Below are 19,141 nucleotides of genomic sequence, written 5' to 3'. Positions count from 1 at the left end.
GAAAACATATATTAATTTTGATTAAAAAAAATGCTGGTACCCATTGGGGTTCATACACCATTTTCACTGCCAAATTCAAGCATTTTGTAAGGACTTTCAAAGCCAATTTTTAAATTTCTCCAGTAATATTAAAGGAAGATATCTGGTGTGAATCATGTATTTTGCAGATCCACAAATATATCTGCAATTTACATATGCAATGTTTAATCTTGCGTGCGAATTAATCAAAACACATGATTTTTGGATCTTGAGTAAAATAACAATATATTTGTGGATCTGATTAGTACGTGTGTAAATATTTTTGAAACAAATCTCTCCCTGTATAGGTTTGAAATGTAGCAATAATTTCAAGCATTGACAAGCACTTGACCCAAAATTTAAACACTTTTCAATCCTCAAAACCACATTACTAAAATTCATGCATCTTAAGGATTTCAAGCACCCGTACGAACCCTGTAACTACATCAGGGAAGTATTTGGCTTAATATAATGCAAAGATCATTGTTTCTCTATTATGAAACAAACAAAAAAGGTGAATATTTAATTTTAAAAAGCTACGATTCTGGGGATTCAAAGAATTATTAATTCAAATGGCATCCAAGCTATATAACAACCATAAAATAGTTAATCATTCTTTGATAATCAATTGGTTGTAAATAGCATTCTCGATTAGTAGCAGAGGATTTACATTTTTTGGTCCCACAAAATATTTTGTCTGAAATGATGAAATATCTATTATGGCTAGTCATTATGAAATGCGAATGCATGTTTTGACCAAGTTGAGTTTCAGGTTTTTGGCAAGTTCAGTTGCAGGTTAATTAACTCCAAAATGAGTAGTTAGTAATAAGAAGCTTCTTGATATCAGATTTACAGCAGTTAAGTAGCATTCATTGTTAAAAAATGTGAAATTTCTAATGGCGTCTCAGAAGTAGGGCTATTCTCTCAAAATATCGACAATACAATTTCGAAAAGCAGTGAAAACAATAGAACACTACAAGGTATATCCTTGTACATTCCTATTCTATTCTGGAAAACATTTCTTGACAATGTACTGGGAAAGTTTGTTGCACGCCTATTGAAAGTCCAAAACTGCGAATTGACTAATTAAGCAGGTAGATTGTTTGACCATGGCTAACTAATGTACTTATGTTGTATACTAATGTAATGATGTATACTGATGTTGATTGATTACCTTTGGTGGTTCTCGGAACATTTGGTCCAGACATATGAATTCTAAACTGGGCAGGGCTTCAATAAAGTGGCTGAAGGATTCCAGTTTGATGGCATGACAGCGAACCAGTGTGAGATCCACAAGTCGGTTCCATCTGGACTCTTCTGATGATTAAAAATCAAGGAGAGCTTTTCATTGAGCGAAGGAACTGAGACGGTACATATCATAGTATTAGAAATGTTTCCGAGAAAATATACCTGTAATCCAATGGTGAGGGTTATGGAGGTGTGGGCAGTTGTAAATAAGCAGATATTTAATGTTGCTGAAAACCTCATTCACCACTTTGATGCCAAGATCAGTTATGATGCCTGGATTCTCTACTACATCAGCCAGACCATATTTCACCAGGTCTGAATGACTCATCTTACCTACATTTGAAAACACAAAGTACTTGAAAAAAATATACTGTAGTTGCCACATCTATGGGAATGAAACAAAAACCCACAGTGATTATCGAATTACTAAAACTGATAAAAGTAATGACAAATTGAAGTTTTTAGGTCCAAAATAAACAAAAAGCCAAAAATTGGACACTGCTCTTGAAGGAAAGTTTAACGATTAATTTATGAGCAACACACTGGTGAAAAAATACTGGACAACAATTAATGATATCCCTTTAAAACACATTTGACCATAGGACTATGGTGTATCCTTTACCAAAGTTGTTCTTAAACATACAATTAAGACGTCTATAGATTAAAAGGGTGATCAGAATCTAGAAGCATGGTTGGAATAGACTATCATAATTAACACTTTTTTTAGAGGAAGTGAAGGGGAACATTTTCTCAGATGAAAGAAGAAATTGTGTATATTTGAATTTAAAACAGGGTGCATGAAATGTTGTGCTTTTTTTAGTGGTGAAAGATTAGAATAAAAGACCTGCCGCACTTTACGGTGTCTCGGGCAGAACACATTTTACAAGGCTACCAATGAGTACTAGCCAATTATTTTGACTTGAGCGTGCAAGAAAATCAATGAGCTGGAGTTAGTGAAGAACTCTTGTCAAGAACCACAAGAATATCAAGCAAGAGCAACTAGCAGATAAAGCTAGTAAGAGCAAATCAAGCTGCTGAAGCCCAAATCGTGGAACACAGCAAATACCCCATACTGGACACAATTGTTGAACTCAAGAAGCAAACCAACTGCTCTTACCACAAGAGGTTAAATGAGCTTGGAAAATCCTCCTCTTACAGCTATCCATTGCAAAAATATGGAGTGAAATACAACACTTTAAAGTCGTTTAGGAAAATGTATTCTTTAAATGACAATTAAGAGTGAGGGTTAATTAGTTAAAACAAATGAAAAGAACAGTTACAAAATACATTCAAAGTGAGTACAAGGCTGAGATGCATCGGGATCAGATTAGACCATCAGTGTTAGTTTGAAAAATTGAAGATGACCAAGGGAGGTAAAGAATAATTCATAAATAATCCACAAAGTAAATTATCTATAAAAAACTGAAACTAGATTTCACCATGCCTTATGTTCCTATATTGCAAATCTTTTGGGAGAATGTCCGATGGACGAGATGACAAAATTAACTTTGTGGGCCTATCAGCTCAATGCTTATGGATGTAAAAATGAGGCATACCAAGGAAATAGGCTGCCTTGCTACTCCAAGCAAAGAATCCGTGCAGTGTTGAATAAAATTTGATGCGTGGGAAAGCTTTAGCAATATATAAAAAATATATATTAAGGATGCACAACAGCAAATATGACGTCATAGTTATCGGCCCAGAAGAAAGACCCCATAGTCAGTTAGCTATAGTTTTTCATCAGCTGACACTATGCCTTTGAACAATTTCAAGCACTTATCTTTCTCGTTATGATATATTGATTTTTTTTAATGTAGTATGGAGTAAAACAACTTGGTCGTGACTCCTCCTTCAGCCAGTGAGCATAATTAAGGATGTGAACTGTGTTGTTGGAACTGTATGGGCTTCTGAACTCTACTGAGTACAGTGTTGTTTACAGTATCTTTGTACACCAGGTTAGACATTTTCCTGAATACTGATTAAAGTATGTATCTATATCTATCTACCCTGCTCATATCCCTCAAGAGGGGTGATCGACAGCAAGACAAACACACACAAAAACAAAGGAAAAAGTAGAAAAACACACACAAAAAATGTGACCATGGCAAACCCAAATAACCAAACACCCTAACAAGTTAGGCCCCTCGGGACCCATGTTGGTCATACTTTCGTCCCTCCAGATGAAACGGGGCACACTAAAGCAGCCATGTCACTTGGGTCAGGGTGACACAACACACCTTCTGTTCAACAGCAGGGCCTGATAGCTTTTACTGGTTTACCCCTGCCACATCATACAGGTGCCTTGCCCATCCCTTAGAACGCATCCAAACATGCCACTATCCTTTCACAACACCTCTCCACCTATTCCTATCACCAACAAGAGCTCTAACTTCCACTATATTTCGACCTCTTTCTTGCAGTGCACTCATAACACCATCCATCCACGTCAATCGCGGCCTTCCTCTTGGTCCCCTTCCATTTACTTCTGCTTTGTGGATCCTCTTCAACATTCGCTCCTCATTAGTGTTCCCTCTAAGCTGCGGCGTGCGCAATTGCGCACTGCTCGCATATTCTCAGCGCACAAGAAAATCTAGCCAGCGCACAAAAATGAGGGCTCAAAATTACTAATTGACAAGCGACTTAAGTCAAAGTTACAGTGCATGAAGGTAAAAATACACGGGTTCCCCTGACATTGTGTCCTAAATGCGGTATTTTGAAGTCAATGTCGAACAAAGTTGAAAAGTAAAGTCAGTAGAGTTTGTCGAGAACCGGCTTCTCGGTTCACTAAAAGGAACCGGCTCTTTCGGGTCCTAAACGGCTCTTCGGGTTGTTTTTGCTTCTTTAATTCCAACATGACCAAATATTACCGTAAATTCCGGACTATAACCCGCTACTTTTTTCCCAAATGTTCAGCCCTGCGGCCAATTTATGAAATTTTTCTAACGGCCGCTTATGACGAGGAGGACTTCAACTCCTTAGATTATGCATAAACTGTCTATATGACAAAGGTTCTTTCAGATGGCGAAGAGACGCCTTTCATAGCGACAGTTATAGAGAGGAAGAGGACGGTGAACCGTGAATTTAACTATTACGGTGTGCCTTTATAACAGATACGTTTGATACGTTGCATGCGTGTTCATAGTAGCGTGTTAGTACCTTTAAAAGACACGGTTTGGGATGAAAGTTATTTTATTTCTTTATAAATATGTGTAACCATGTATAATATGTATTTGCAACGGTATATTTTTGTAATGTATTTATTTGTATTTATTTGAGACACTTATGCTGATTTTCACGAGCGAATAAGAAAGAAGGGGCGGAGCTAACGCGGATTGATGGGAACTGGGGACGGGTAAAGGTGAGTGTTTGTGAACGCAGGAGACAATAGTGGATATATAATTTTCACACCCTTACCTCTGGAAATATACACTTTTTTTCCTTGGATTACTTTCAACGGGTACCCCGACTCTGCAGGTCTGCATCAAATGTTAAGTAGCTTGCTCGATTCACTCCACGTAACGGCCCAGTATTGCAGTACCACCGGGAACGATGCAATAGCACCGATCTTGAACCTTTGGCTAGGACCTTGACCCAGTTCCTTGACTGTGAGCAAGTGTCTCCGCCTGTTGGCTTTGATATATACCATGAATTGACTAAAAATAGATGGTGGACGAATGATAAAGGATATATATCAATGAACTTATACATCCCCCCTCATCCATCCTCTCCAAGTATCAAAACCAACCGAGTACCGTATTTTCCGCACTATAAGGCGCACCTAAAAGCCTTTATTTTTTTCAAAAGCTGACCATGCGCCTTATAATACAATGCGCCTTATTTATGGATCAACATTAAGTTTTCCAACTAACTTGCAGCCGCCGACTCGATTTTCCCCCGAACGCCAAGTAGTACGCAGTGGATGGTGGGATTTATTTACCGGCGTTTCATTGGCTAACCAATGTGTCAATCATCAGTTGAATCGATCACTATTGGCTAAAGTTATTCGGAGGTCAAGAGGCGGATCCTTCTTATCATTTACAGACTGCCATTGGCTCAAACGGCAAACAAAGCCTGCAATTGGCCGAAAAAGATGTGTCAATCATCAGTTGAATCGATCACTATTGGCTAAAGTTATTCGGAGGTCAAGAGGTGGATCCTTTTTATAATGTACAGGCTGCCATTGGCTTAAACAGCGAAACAAAGCCTGCAATTGGCCGAAAAAGATGAATGCGTATAGCATGTGGCCGATGGCATAGAGAAAGCATTTTTTTCTATTCTGTATTTGTAAATATTGTATTCCCCTGGATTTACTACCCTCACGGATATAAGAGGACATTGCCTGCACATTATTATGAACACAATGACTTCGGTGAGCTATTCCCGGTTTTATATTGTCTTGTTTCGGACTGAACTCGATGTTTCTGTGATAAGCGGTGCAGATAATGGATGGAATGGAGTGTCTATTTTTAAATTAAACTCAATTCCAAGTGTTTATTGTCATATGCACAGTAAAGTTGCGAGCGAAAAAGAAAATAGATACGAAGGAATGGTTATCATTTCTTGAATCCCAAGACTTTAACCTTCCGAATGATGGAACGATGCACTTGAGTGACATCTTACGGACACCGCATTCGCACGCGTTCTCGACACGTATTTGCGTCTTTGCAAGCTTTCGGAATGTTAAGGGGGTAATAAGTTGGACTGAACTATCTGACTGTTTTGTCCACGTTCCCATTGTAGCGCCTTATAATCCGGTGCGTCTTATATATGTCAAAAATAGGACCAAAAACTATTTTTTCGGGGTGCGCCCTATAACCCGGTGCGCCTTATAGTGCGGAAAATACGGTACTCTCTTATCCACACTCTTGCTCAGTTCCACTACTACTCCAGTTCTGTCTCTCACAATTTCATTTCTCAATCTATCCAATCTTGTCACTCACAACATACTCATCAAACGCTTCATACAACACAGTCGGCACAATCACACTCTCATACAGTCCTCTCTTAACATCCATACTTGTACTCTTGTTTCTCATCACTCTTCTCAGAGCACCTAAAACCTTGGTTCCTTGATTAGCTCTGTGCAAGACCTCACTCCATCCCACCAACTGCAGCCACATCACAACCCAAGTACCGAAAGATTTCAACTTCTTCCAGCACCTGTCCATTCAACCTGATTTCCAACGCCATGCCCACTCCATCACGTGAACATCATCTTACTCTTGCCACCATTCACACATGACTTACACTGATCACACACTCTTCCAAAGTCCATTACCGATCTTGTCAATTTTTCGTCAGAATCAGCCACAAGCACTGTGTCATCTGCAAACAACAACTGACTTACCTGCCACACCGTTCCACTGTTATCCATCATCTCTACACCTCTGCCAAATACTCTTGCATTCACCTCTCTCACCACACCATCCATGTACACATTAAACAGCCATGGTGACATCACACAACCCTGTCTCACAACAGTCAACACAGGGAACCACTCACTTGTCTCACTCCACACTCTTACGCATGCTCTGCTATTCACATAAAAACTCTTCAATGCTTCCAACAACTTTCCACCCACTCCATACATTACCATCACCTGCCACAACACCTCTCTATTGACTCTGCCATACACCTTTTCCAAGTCCATGAAAGCCAAACACACATATTTACCGTTTTCCAGAATAATTCTCACACACCTGTCTTACTGCAAACACCTGATCCACACATCGTCTTCCTTTCCTAAAACCACTCTTGCTCGACCATTACCACCTCGTCTGTTCTTAATCCCACCCTCTTAATCAAGACAGACAACAAACTGATACCTCTCGAATTGCTACATTCATACTTATCATTTTTGCCCTTATACAATGGCTACACTAATCAACAGACACCACACAACTTAAAAAACATAGACTCAATAAGTGTACTGACCAGTCAATCATAGCCATGCCACATTTCTTCAAGAATTCAGCAGTACAACCATCAAACCCAGGCGCCTTTCCCACTTTAATTTATTTCACTGCCTCTTGCACCTCCCATGTTTCCACAGGCTTCACATTAAATCACCCAACACAGGCATTCTCCCCTACCACCAATCGCTTAAACTCTCATGTCTCACCCATCCTCCAAATTCAGCAACTCCTCAAAATCGTCTACCCATCTAGTCCTGACTGCACTATCACTAAACAGCAATCTACCGTTTGTATCTTTCACTCTCTCTCTTCCTTTCCAGACTCACTCTTTCTTACTCTTTTCACTTCTTTCCAGAACACTTTTCTTCTTTCTTTAAAGTTCACTCCTATTTTTCGACACCATTTATCATTTGCTTTTCTTTTCGCTGCTTCCAATACCACTTTTACCAACCTTTTTTTCCACTTTTTACTTTTCATACGCATCACCACTCTTATCTTGCAGCCACTCCTCAAAGGCACGTCTCTTCTCTGTCACAGCCTCTGAGACCTCATAATTCCACCATTCACTTCCTTTCCTACTACCTTGACCAACCTTTCTTATTCTACACACTTCTTTCGCACTCCTCAACACTGCCTCTTTAAACCACTTCCATCTCCACACTCCACTTCTCTTCTACTAATCTGCTCATACTCCCCTATACTCTCTTTAAACTCTCCATTTTCACCTCTTCTCTCACACTTCCTATAACTAGCCCTCCACGATCCATCTATTCTCAGTTTTCCTTCCACATAAAAATGATCAGACATACCACTCATTTCACCTCTGTAAACATGTAACGCCAACCATCTATTTAACATCCATTTCCTAACCACTACATAATCCATCAGTGCTCTGTCCACCATCTCACCACCATCCACCCTGACAAAAGTATACTTATTCACATCCCTCTCGATCGCTATTGGCTGAAGTTATTCGGAGCCTCGGATACGCTAGAGGGCCAAAACACACCCTGCAATTTGCCGAAAAAGATGACTGAATAGCAAGCTTGCTAAAGTACGCCATAAAGAAACATGTTTCATTAGTCTGTATTTGTAAACATTTTAATCTCCTGGATTTACTACACTCACGGTTGTAAGAAGACCATGATTGCGTATCATTATTGAACGTAAGAACTTAGGTGAGTCATGCGGCTTTATATTTTCCCGGTATCTTGTTTTAGAACGATCTTGATGTTGCTGTGATGAGTTGAGTGAATAAAACTTAATTCGAAGTGTTTATTGTCAAATGCACAGTAAAGTTGCGAGCGAAAAAGAAAATAGAAAGTAAGGAATGGTTGGCATTTCTTGAATTCCAAGACTTTAACCTTCCGAATGATATTTGAAATGACACACTTAAGTGACATCGTACGGACACCGCATCCGCACGTGTCTACGACACGTATTTGCTTCTTTGCAAGCTTTGGGAATGTTAAGGGGGTAATCAGTTTGACTGAATCATCTGACTTTTGTCGACGTTCCCATTGTAGCGCCTTATAATCCGGTGCGCCTTATCTATGGAGGATATAGGACCAAAAACTATTTTTTGGGGGTGCGCCCTATAACCCGGTGCGCCCTATAGTGTGGAAAATACGGTAATAAAAATTATTAAAATTCAAATAAAATAGTAAATAATAAAAATAAATAATACATAAATAAATAACTACTGTACTTTGAGTCTTAAATTAAGATAGCTGGGAGGAACACAGAATATCCAAAGAAAACCCACGCAAGCACAGGAAAAAAAGCAAGATTAAAAAAAAAAACCTCCAAAGCACTACATCAACATGCTGATACAAGAAAATTAAATTCTATCTACATAACATGTTACAGGATGGATATCAAAAGAGAAAGCTTGAACTAACATTGGAGCAGGAACTCGTCCACATATCCAAGATGAAGGGTATCAAACTGAGGAAACTCTAGTTCAGCCATCTTGAGAGCTGCAAACACTCCATCTTTTGTAAGGGATGGCTGGATACGTAGCTCATGAAGCCTGTTTAAACACAATGATGGAAATGCTGTGTTAAGTAGAAGACTTCCTAAACCAGAAAATGCCCTTTTTTGTTTCAGAGACGTATTCTGATACTTATCACAGACTCATTTTGACTGCTCAAAAGATAAAGTTGAAAATATGTATTGCCCAATGTTTATTCTTCTAGGTGATGAATGCGGACCTGCGAGCAGCAGTGATGACAAGATAACCCAAGTCCACTTCCAGGGCATTTTTACAGGATCCAAAAACAATGGTGTGGAGATTGCGAAATCCACCTGCAATGACACTTCAGACTTAGCTTTGTTGTTAAAGTGGTTTAAGTGTCACAACACAAACACAATTAGTATTCCTTCTGTTGGAGTCAAAACATTACCATACAAATAGGTGTACACTAAACTGCAATACCCTGTTTATTTTATTCATAAATAACAGAAATAACATAAATCTTTTTTATCACACTCTTGTGTGTGATCTAATTAGGATTGACAACTTTCTGCAGCCCAAGTACGCAAAGAAGTGTTGTAATGGTGACACAATTTGTTAACTTTCCGTACGAAACATACACAAAATGTACTGTAAATATTGTAATGTTACTAAATCCTTTACAAATCATCGCTACCATAAATTTGCTTCAAGTGCACTGCTTTGAGAGACCGCTAAAGCCCTTATTGGTAGAAAAAACAAATATCATGCAATCCTAATTTTGGGTTTCCTTTTTATCAAGCAAATTATATTCGAAACCCAACTGTGTGAAATCCATTACCTTTTTTTATTTATTGCCTTCGTTTTGTTGTTTTTGGCAACTACTATGTAATTATTAACCACACAACACTGTTACTTTACTACCAAAAACTTGCAAGACTTAAAAAATATTACTTCCAAGAGGTGCAGTACTTAAAATGTGTTGAAAAAAAGATTAAAACATTATATGAGATTTTCAAGAGCAGGTTTATTACTCCATCGCATATTTTTAAATTGATGGTGCCTTGCATCTACAACCCATTATTTTCATGTTTTTGCTAGACAATTACCAACCCCACCTAAAACCCTTTTATAAAAATCTACAATTTAGAGAATCTGCGAAATGTGAAGCCAAGGGAACATTGAATATATATTTATACTGATTAACGACTACATGTACAACAACGTCCAATACAAGATCATACTGAGATTAGTTCTTAATACTTTTGATTTTCTCATATGACTGCACTGATATAACACATTTGAATAAACTGAGAATGTAGTACAGTTCTGACAGCAATACAATCAATTCCATTATAAGAAAAAGAAATTAATCAATCAATATAACGAAATTACAGTATTGACATACATATCATTCTATCACAGGGTTTGGACATACTTTTTACTAACCTGATCTCCAGCTATCTTCCACAACATGTTGGATGAGTCCACCAAGGAAGGGAACTCTCACCAACTCCAGCTGCTCAAGATTTTGAGCTGAAGCTAAACCAGTAACCAGGGGAACGTACTTAAGCGAGTTTGTGGGACCTGCACAGTTCCGCATGACAAAGGATCTCAGGCTCACACAGAGGAACTCTTTAAATGGCTGAGGTTTGGTGAGACGGACCCACTTTAGGTATAGGTGACGCAGCATGGAAACACAAGGGATCTCTGGGACATTTACACCTAGAATAACATAATATTCTATAAATACGCCAATGCAGCAATGAAAAGGAAGACATACCAGGATTAATAGAGTTTGGTGGAGTTTTAGCGTCATACACAAATGTTTCTGCCTTTTGTTAGCCTGTTTTCCCAAAACATTGTAGACAACTATACTCACCCACAAGATGAAGCGTCTGTATCTTTGCAGTAATAGGGATGATCAGTTTATTCTCAGCAGGAATTGGGAAAGCCCCGTTTCGATTGCGGAACTTCCCAAGTATGTGAACCTGTGGCATGTAGTTCCAGATGGCTTCCACGAGCTCAAGGTGAGAAGTCTCGACACCCTGCAATACAGGTGGATAGGACATTTGTACTTTGTGTTGCATTTCAAATTTAGAACACAACTTTTCCCGAATCTTAGGGAAGCATTCTCCTAAGGTAACTAAAGCACTACTCATCACTCAGGTGAAACCTTGATATAACTTTATGATGCAGGGTTGTTGCAAAAAACATCAAATCGCAAAATTAAGAACTCCCCCGTAAAGAAAAAATGGATTACGATTACAGGTCAAAGCTTAACTGTGATTTGTGCCCCCAAAACTTTGGGTACTTTTATCAATCATTTCAACCCAATCGTTTGTATAATCAATGACCCCAGCTGTGGCAGCTTTTTCTGTTACATTTAAATTCCTGCCCAAAAAAATCTCGCACAAGTAGTTTCTTATAATTTATTTTGTTTTATTTATGTGTATATGGCGTCACAAGTTGGGGGGCAAAAAGGATTGTTTTATTCTTATTGTACATTTAATTGAATACAGCACTTTGAGTTATATGGGTCAGTCACAGGTACACATTGCATGGTGCATACAGACCAGTAGACTGGGACAGGCTTGCAGTGCCTCCAAAACACCCGGTATACTGAATGCCTCGTAGCCTCTGACTCGTCTTCTCTCAAGATATCGGGGGTGAAGGCCATAGAGTTGCTCCAGGTCGGGCATCTTCTTCAAAAGGAGCAAGAAACTACCATCTGTAAAACCTTAAGAAAAAAAATAACAAAAAACATTTCATTTTTTTCAAGCTTTTCATCCACAGTTCCGTAAAAAGGTATTCGCCGCCTTCCTTTGCATATTTATCACTGACAAAGGTTTTAGATCATCAAACCAATTTTAACATCACATAGAGACAACCCAAAGAAATACAAAATGCAGTTTTGAAATGTAGATTCCATGTACTACGGCACAACAAATATAAACCTATCTGGCCCCATGTGAAAAAGTGAGCAACTTTACTGCTTCACGACCAGGACAACTTGCTCTGATTGACAGCGTAATCAATTCTGGTGTTTACCAAAGGATCCTCAAGAAGAACGGCCATCAGTTGAAGCCCTCAAACTCATGCGCACTCTGATCATGCAGCAGGACAACAATCCAAAACACACCTGCAAGTCCACCTCTAAATGGCTCAAAACAATAAAATGAAAGTTTGGAGTGGCCAAGTCAAAGTCCGGATTTTAATCCAATTGAGATGCTGTGGTGTGACCTTAAACGGGCACTTCATGCCAGGAAACCCTCCAATATGGCAGATTTGAAAGAGCCAAAATTGCTCCACAGCGTTCTAAAAGACTCATTACCAATTATCATAAACGTGTTACCGTATTTTCCACACTATAAGGCGCACATAAAATCTGATTTTTTTTTTAAAAAGCTGACTGTGCGCCTTATAACCCGGTGCGCCTTATATATGGATCAATATTGAATTACAAGGTCTCGCAACTACGAGAAACAGCCGCCGACTCAATTTTTCGCGCCGTGCATACTGGGAAATATTAAACAACGAGTCTCTTTCATACGTGCATTTGTATAAAAAATGGCTCCTGTTAAGAGACACGCGTACAACGCCGAGTTTAAACTCGAGGCGATCAGTCACGCAGCACAACACGGCAATAAAGCGGCAGCGAGAGAGTTAAACATAAATGAATCGATGGTACGGAAGTGGAGAAAGGATGAAGATAAGCTCTGCCAAGTAAGGAAAACTCAACAAAATTTCCGTGGCAATAAAGCAAGATGGCCAGAGTTAGAGGAGACACTTGAACAGTGGGTTGTTCAACAAAGAGCGGCAAGCAGAAGTGTCAGTACGATAACTATACGTATGAAGGCAACAGCGCTGGCACAAGAACTCAATATTAAAGAATTCAGGGGTGGTCCTACTTGGTGCTTTCGTTTTATGAAAAGATGCAATCTATCCATCTGTACTCGAACTACTGTTTCACAGCAACTGCCAGCTGACTTCGAGGAAAAGCTGGCCACTTTCCGCACATACTGCTTAAACAAGATTGCTGAAGAAAAGATCCGGCCAGAGCATATCATAAATATGGACGTGGTTCCACTCACCTTTGATATTCCTGTGAACCGCACAGTGGAAAAAACGGGAGTACGTACATTGAATGTACGCACCACAGGGAATGAGAAATCCTCCTTCACTGTAGTTCTCGCCTGCCACGCTGATGGCCAGAAACTTCCACCCGTGGTGATTTTCAAGAGGAAAACTTTGCCAAAAGAAAATTTTCCAGCCGGCATAGTCATCAAGGCTAACTCGAAGGGATGGATGGATGAAGAAAAGATGATTGAATGGTTGAGAGAAATTTATGCGAAGAGACCGGGTGGCTTTTTTCACACAGCTCCGTCCCTATTGATTTACGACTCCATGCGCTCACATATCACCAATAGTGTAAAAAACCAAGTGAAGCACACTAATTCAGTGCTTGCCGTCATTCCGGGTGGATTGACAAAAGAACTCCAGCCGCTAGATGTTGGTGTCAACAGGGCATTCAAAGCCAGACTGCGTACTGCGTGGGAGCAGTGGATGAAAGAAGGCGAACACACGTTCACCAAGACGGGGAGACAGCGCCGGGCGACATACACCACCATCTGTCAGTGGATCGTAAATGCATGGGCTGATATATCAGTCTCAACTGTGGTCCGAGCTTTCAAGAAGACGGGAATTGTCCCCGAACAGCCAGACAACAACAGCGACACTGACTCGATTAACGACGACCTTGATGAAACGGAGCCGGACGTGTTGGATGGCCCATTCACTGAGATGGTCAATTCGAACACTGCAGAAGAAGAATTCGAGGGATTCGTCGATGAGGAGCTTATAGAGTGATCTTTGTTTTTCTTTTGTGTGTTTACGTTTTACATTTTACAGTTATTATGTTATTGCTTTATTGTTATTGTTTTGCACATTACGAGTGTCACTTTATTGCGATTGCACTAACGTTTCATTTAAAATAACCCTATCAGACGTTTTTTTTGTGTGTTGACTAAATGGAGGAAAAGTAAAATGATATGCCTTGATGTTGTTCAAAGATGTGTCACGAAAATGCTTTACCTCAGAGAAAATAATAAAACGGCAGTTTATTTATTTTGGGAGTGAATGGAGTTGTGGAAAGATTGTTAACAATAAAGTTTGACCTTTTTGAATGTTTTGTTGACATTCCTTATAGCGTGGCACCATCTAGAGGTTGCATAACGTAACTACATTCTCTACTGTAGTCAAGTCAAGTCACATTTATTCACCGTAAATAGCCCTTAATCACAAAAATGTCTCGGACTGCACAAGATTACAATTACAAAATTGCACAATTACCTGATCTTAAACCAGCATGCACTTATAGCGCCTTATAATGGGGTGCGTCTTATGTATGGTAAAAGTTTTAAAATATCATTTATTGAAGGTGCGCCTTATAACACGGTGCGCCATATAGTGCGGAAAATACGGTATTTCTGTTATCACTATTGGGTTCAGAGGGCAATTACTTTTTCATAGATTACCAAATAGGTTTTGAATTTTTTTTGTGCGCTTTAATGAATTGCTGTTTTTTCTTTTTCGAATTTCTATTTGTCAGTTTAGCATGAAAATTGTGAAAATAAAGAAAAGGCCTGCTTCTAGTAAAGTATAAATGCCAACCCAAACCCCTAAAAAGATGTAAAAAGAAGACTTTATAAAGAAGTTTATTCGAGCGAGTCCAAGAAATTCACATACTTGCATGCGCATCATGAATGAGCTGACTGAGGCTAGGATTGTGACTTGAAGCCAGGAGATGGCGGCATAGAGTAATAAAGTTCCAAATTCCCGCACATCTCCTTTAAATATACTTTTGGCTTCTTTTCCCGGAGTCTCATGAGAAAGGACGCTTCTCACACTTGCTCCATGAATTTTGCTTTCTTTACTCTCTTGTTGTTGTTGAACGCAGATTTGAGAAGGAAATTAAATCTTTTTGAGAAGAAGTGTTTGAGGAGTATGTTAGGAGTGACAAGATTGGATAGATTTAGAGATGAAATTGTGAGAGACAGAACTGGAGTAGTTGTGGAACTGAGCAAACGTGTGGATAAGAGAGTACTCGGTTGGTTTGGACACATGGAGAGGATGAACGAGAAGCGAATGTTGAAGAGGATCTACAGAGCAGAAGTAAATGGAAGGAGACCAAGAGGAAGGCCGCGATTGACGTGGATGGATGGTGTCATGAATGCACTGCAGGAAAGAGGTCTAAATCTAGTGGAAGCCCGAGCACTTGTTGGTAATAGGAATGAGTGGAGAGGTGTTGTAAAAGGATAGTAGGATGTTTGGACGCGTTCTAAGGGATGGGCAGGGCACCTGTATGATGCGGCAGGGGTAAACCAGTGAAAGCTGCCGGGCCCTGCTGTTGAACAAAAGAGTGTGTTGTGCTACCCTGACCCGAGTGACATGGCCGCTTTCTTGTGTCCCGTTTCATCTGGAGGGACAAAAGCATGACCAACTTGGGTGCCGAGGTGCCTAATTTGTTTGGGTGTTTGGGCATTTGGGTTGGCCATGGTCCAAAAATGTTTGAGTGTGTTTTTGCTATTATTTCCCCTTTTTTAATTTTCTTTGTTATTATATGTGTTTGTCTTGCTGTCGGTCACCCCTCTTGAGGGATATGACCAAGGTCGATAGATAGATAGATAGATACTCTCTTGTACTATCCTTTTACACATTGTATCGTTATATCAAGGAGAAGAATGAGGAACAAAAACCCTCGGAAACTGTAAAGTTTATATCTTGATTGAAACAATATAATTTCTAAAATGACTAAAACATGATGGTTATAATGATGTAAGACATGATAATTTGTGTAAATGATTGCTAGCATTTAAATGATTGAAGCATTAAAAGTTATTTTGGGGACAGGTTTCTTATAAGCCTTTGGCTTCAGCTTTTTATTTTCAGGTGATTTTGCGATGTGAAAAAATGAAAAATACAGAAGAAAAATAAAGATATTCATTTGGATACACATCATCTTATGAAACCACTGGACAAAACTAAAGAGGAAATTAAATTAATCACTGCTTTTTGTTTGTACCCTAGGAATAAAGTTCAGTTAAGTTTGACACCTACCTGAGGGCATATATTCCCACCAGTGACCAGCACAGAGATCAACAATTTTGATCACTCGCAAGTAGAGGGTTACAGCTTCTCTGAGCTTTCTGGACAAACATTCCATGCATATTATGTCCTTCATCGGAAGATACCTAAAAATACAGGATACCTTTAAAATTCAATGACTAGACATAATATAATGATAACAAACCTGTCTTTACTTGAAACAGAATTTCTGTTGTTTGTAGCTTTGTAGGTTGGTAGGTCATAAAAAATAAGCTAAGTGCACGATTGCTTGCTGTTTTTAAATAATGTGTGGGCAATTGCCTGGTTAGCGATAAAAAGAAGCAACTTGACTATTCAAAGTCGATTTTAAAACCCATGAAAAATATTTAAAATCAAATGCATTTTGACATCTGAGAAACTTCACCATAGATTTCCAACATTCAAGTCCAGAATACAGAAGCACTAAGATAAAATAAGTGTACCATGGGTCAAAAAAGAAACCTACCTGAATATGTGACAGAGAACCTCGTGGGACAATTCATTAATGTAGTCTTTTGGCTCCTTTGACCTTAAAGGCAATTCCCATTTACAGTTGGCCCCTTGAAGTTTAGAGGCCTTCCTTCTGGGACCCATCGCTTCAACGTTACTAGTAAGTCTCAAAGGCATTTACAGCAATTTTTTCCTTCCACAGCCTGAAGATTATTTTTCAAGCATCATTCCAGGTTCTAACTACCAGAATAGACAGACAAAGACAAAATCACATGTATTTTCTCATTTGAATAATAACCCTTGGAAGGTGATAAGTAATTATGCTGTATCTCTGTTAAACAATGAAAAACGTGTGTGGATCCGTCATAATGTGTACATGCTGACATTAATTACAGACACAAGGGAGAGTGGGATGTTCAGTTTCAAGTTCTTAATGTTTACATCTGTAAAGTGTATGTTTCACTTGGCATAAGTATTAATGAGGAAGCCTTGACAGTAAAATTGACAATGTGTTTTCAGTAAAGGCTCTTACAACAAATTAACATTAGGTATTGAGAGCTCGCTTGGAAACGAAGAGAGAAAAAAAACTGTAAAAATGAACATAAGTTGGCAAAATCACCATACTTTTGATGTGTTCTGTATTTGGAAATATTTGATTTGCCAAGTATGTCTTGTGTAAAATTGTTCTCAATACATTTATTCGACCCTCAGTTCAACTGTCTTTCCTATACAAACAATTAATAGTTGGTTAGATTATTGACTTGATATGTTTACTCATCTTTAATGTCTCCAATTTCAAAGATTGTAAATTGGAAAACAGAGCTGTGTTAGGCAGCAAATTTCGATGGCCATTGAATGAGTTTTAGTTTGTTTTTTTGGTGACTAGGTTTATGTTTGTACATTTCAATTGCCACCAACTTGTGCATGGTACTTGTCGATGCTAAACATGGAACTGTAAGCGTTAGAGAGAAAATGTAATTGTTGAATAATACAGTAAGACCTCGGTTATCGCGGTTAATGGGGACCAAAACCACCCGCGATAAGTGAAAATCCGCGAAGTAGCGGCGCACCTTCAAAAAAAAAAAAAATATATATATATATATATATATATATATATATATATATATTTATTTTTTTAAATTAGCTGCACCGCTTATCCTCAGTAGGGTCGTGGGGTTCTGGAGCCCATCCCAGCAATCATCGGGCAGTGGGCAGGGGACACCCTGAACTGGTTGCCAGCCAATCGCAGGGCACACAGAGACAGACAACTCGCTCGCTCATTCACACATAGGGACAATTTGGACTGGCCAATCCACCTGAAATGAATGTCTTTGGAATGTGGGAGGAAATCGGAGTGCCCGGAGGAAACCCACGCAAGCACGGGGAGAACATACAAACTCCGCACAGAAAAGTGAAAATCTGCGAAGTAGCGAGGACCCTTCAAAAAGAAAAAAAACAAACAAAAAAAAAACATATATCAATTATTATTTTTTAGACCCGGTTAATCCCTGTGGTGAAGGGCCCTCTCCTTGTGAGAGGGAAGAGAATTCTCCCACCACAGTCCGCTGTGTGTCGTAAGAGGCGACTAAAGTGGAGGGAGCGAGGGAACTGGGGATCCTCTCCTCTCTATCTGTACTTCCTAAGAGACAGCAAAGAAAGGGGGGCAGGAGACCAAAAGGTCTCGCAAACCCTAGTTATAGGGTCATTAAATGTGAGAGGATGTGGAAGTAAAGCGACTGAGTGGAAGAAAGAGGAGATCGGAAGGATGATGACTAAAAGGAAAGTTGATGTGTTAGCCTTGAGTGAAACAAAGTATATTGTTGGATGTGCATGTTTACAGAGGTGAAATGTTTGGTATGTCTGACCATTTTTATGTGGAAGGAAACTGAGAATAGATGGATCGTGGAGGGCTAGTTATAAGAGTGTGAGAGAAGAGGTGAAAATCTCAGAGTTGAATAAGGCAGAAAAGGAAAAAGATTTTAAAGAGAGGATAGGGGAAGAGTATGAACGGGTTAGTAGAAGAGAAATGGAGAGTGTGGAAATTGAATGGAAGTGGATTAAAGAGGAGTGTTGAAGAGTGCAAAAGAAGTGTGTGGAATGAGAAAAGTTGGTCGAGGTATTAGGAAAGGAAGTGAATGGTGGAATGATGAGGTACCAGAGGCTGTGACAGAAAAGAGACGTGCCTTTGAGGAGTGGCTGCAAGATAAGAGTGGCGATGCGTATGAAAGATATAAAGTGAAGAAAAGGTTGGTAAAAGAGGAAGTGGAAGCAGCGAAAAGGAAAGCAAATGATGAATGGTGTCGAAAGATAGGAGTGAACTTTGAGGAAAGGAGAAAAGTGTTCTGGAAAGAAGTGAAAAGAGTAAGAAACAGTGAGTCTGGAAAGGAAGAGAAAGTGAAAGATAAGGATG

The 19,141-nt window shown here is 39.3% G+C and overlaps 1 protein-coding gene across 3 annotated transcripts in view; it reads right to left on the bottom strand.

The window, feature by feature from the left end:
* Positions 1–19,141, bottom strand: part of fbxo38 (F-box protein 38) — a 61,708-nt gene that overhangs the window by 37,567 nt on the left and 5,000 nt on the right. For 2 of the 3 annotated variants that reach the window (XM_088344159.1, XM_088344161.1), the window contains exons 3-11: positions 16,748–16,971; positions 16,255–16,388; positions 11,712–11,875; positions 11,018–11,183; positions 10,585–10,860; positions 9,395–9,488; positions 9,083–9,213; positions 1,429–1,599; positions 1,193–1,335 (exon numbers count right to left, since the gene is read on the bottom strand). In XM_088344159.1, the coding sequence (XP_088200285.1) occupies positions 1,193–1,335; positions 1,429–1,599; positions 9,083–9,213; positions 9,395–9,488; positions 10,585–10,860; positions 11,018–11,183; positions 11,712–11,875; positions 16,255–16,388; positions 16,748–16,908 (1,440 nt within the window). In that variant the 5' untranslated portion in view covers positions 16,909–16,971. The remainder of the gene's footprint in view (positions 1–1,192; positions 1,336–1,428; positions 1,600–9,082; positions 9,214–9,394; positions 9,489–10,584; positions 10,861–11,017; positions 11,184–11,711; positions 11,876–16,254; positions 16,389–16,747; positions 16,972–19,141) is intronic. The other variant, XM_088344160.1, reaches the window with a different exon arrangement.

Source organism: Urocampus carinirostris, chromosome 9 (assembly GCF_059441175.1).
Source record: "Urocampus carinirostris isolate Australia breed hairy pipefish chromosome 9, RoL_Ucar_1.0, whole genome shotgun sequence".
NCBI lineage: Eukaryota > Metazoa > Chordata > Actinopteri > Syngnathiformes > Syngnathidae > Urocampus > Urocampus carinirostris.
The sequence above is the reverse complement of the archived record's forward strand: the minus strand, read 5'-3'. Positions and strand labels throughout refer to the sequence as shown.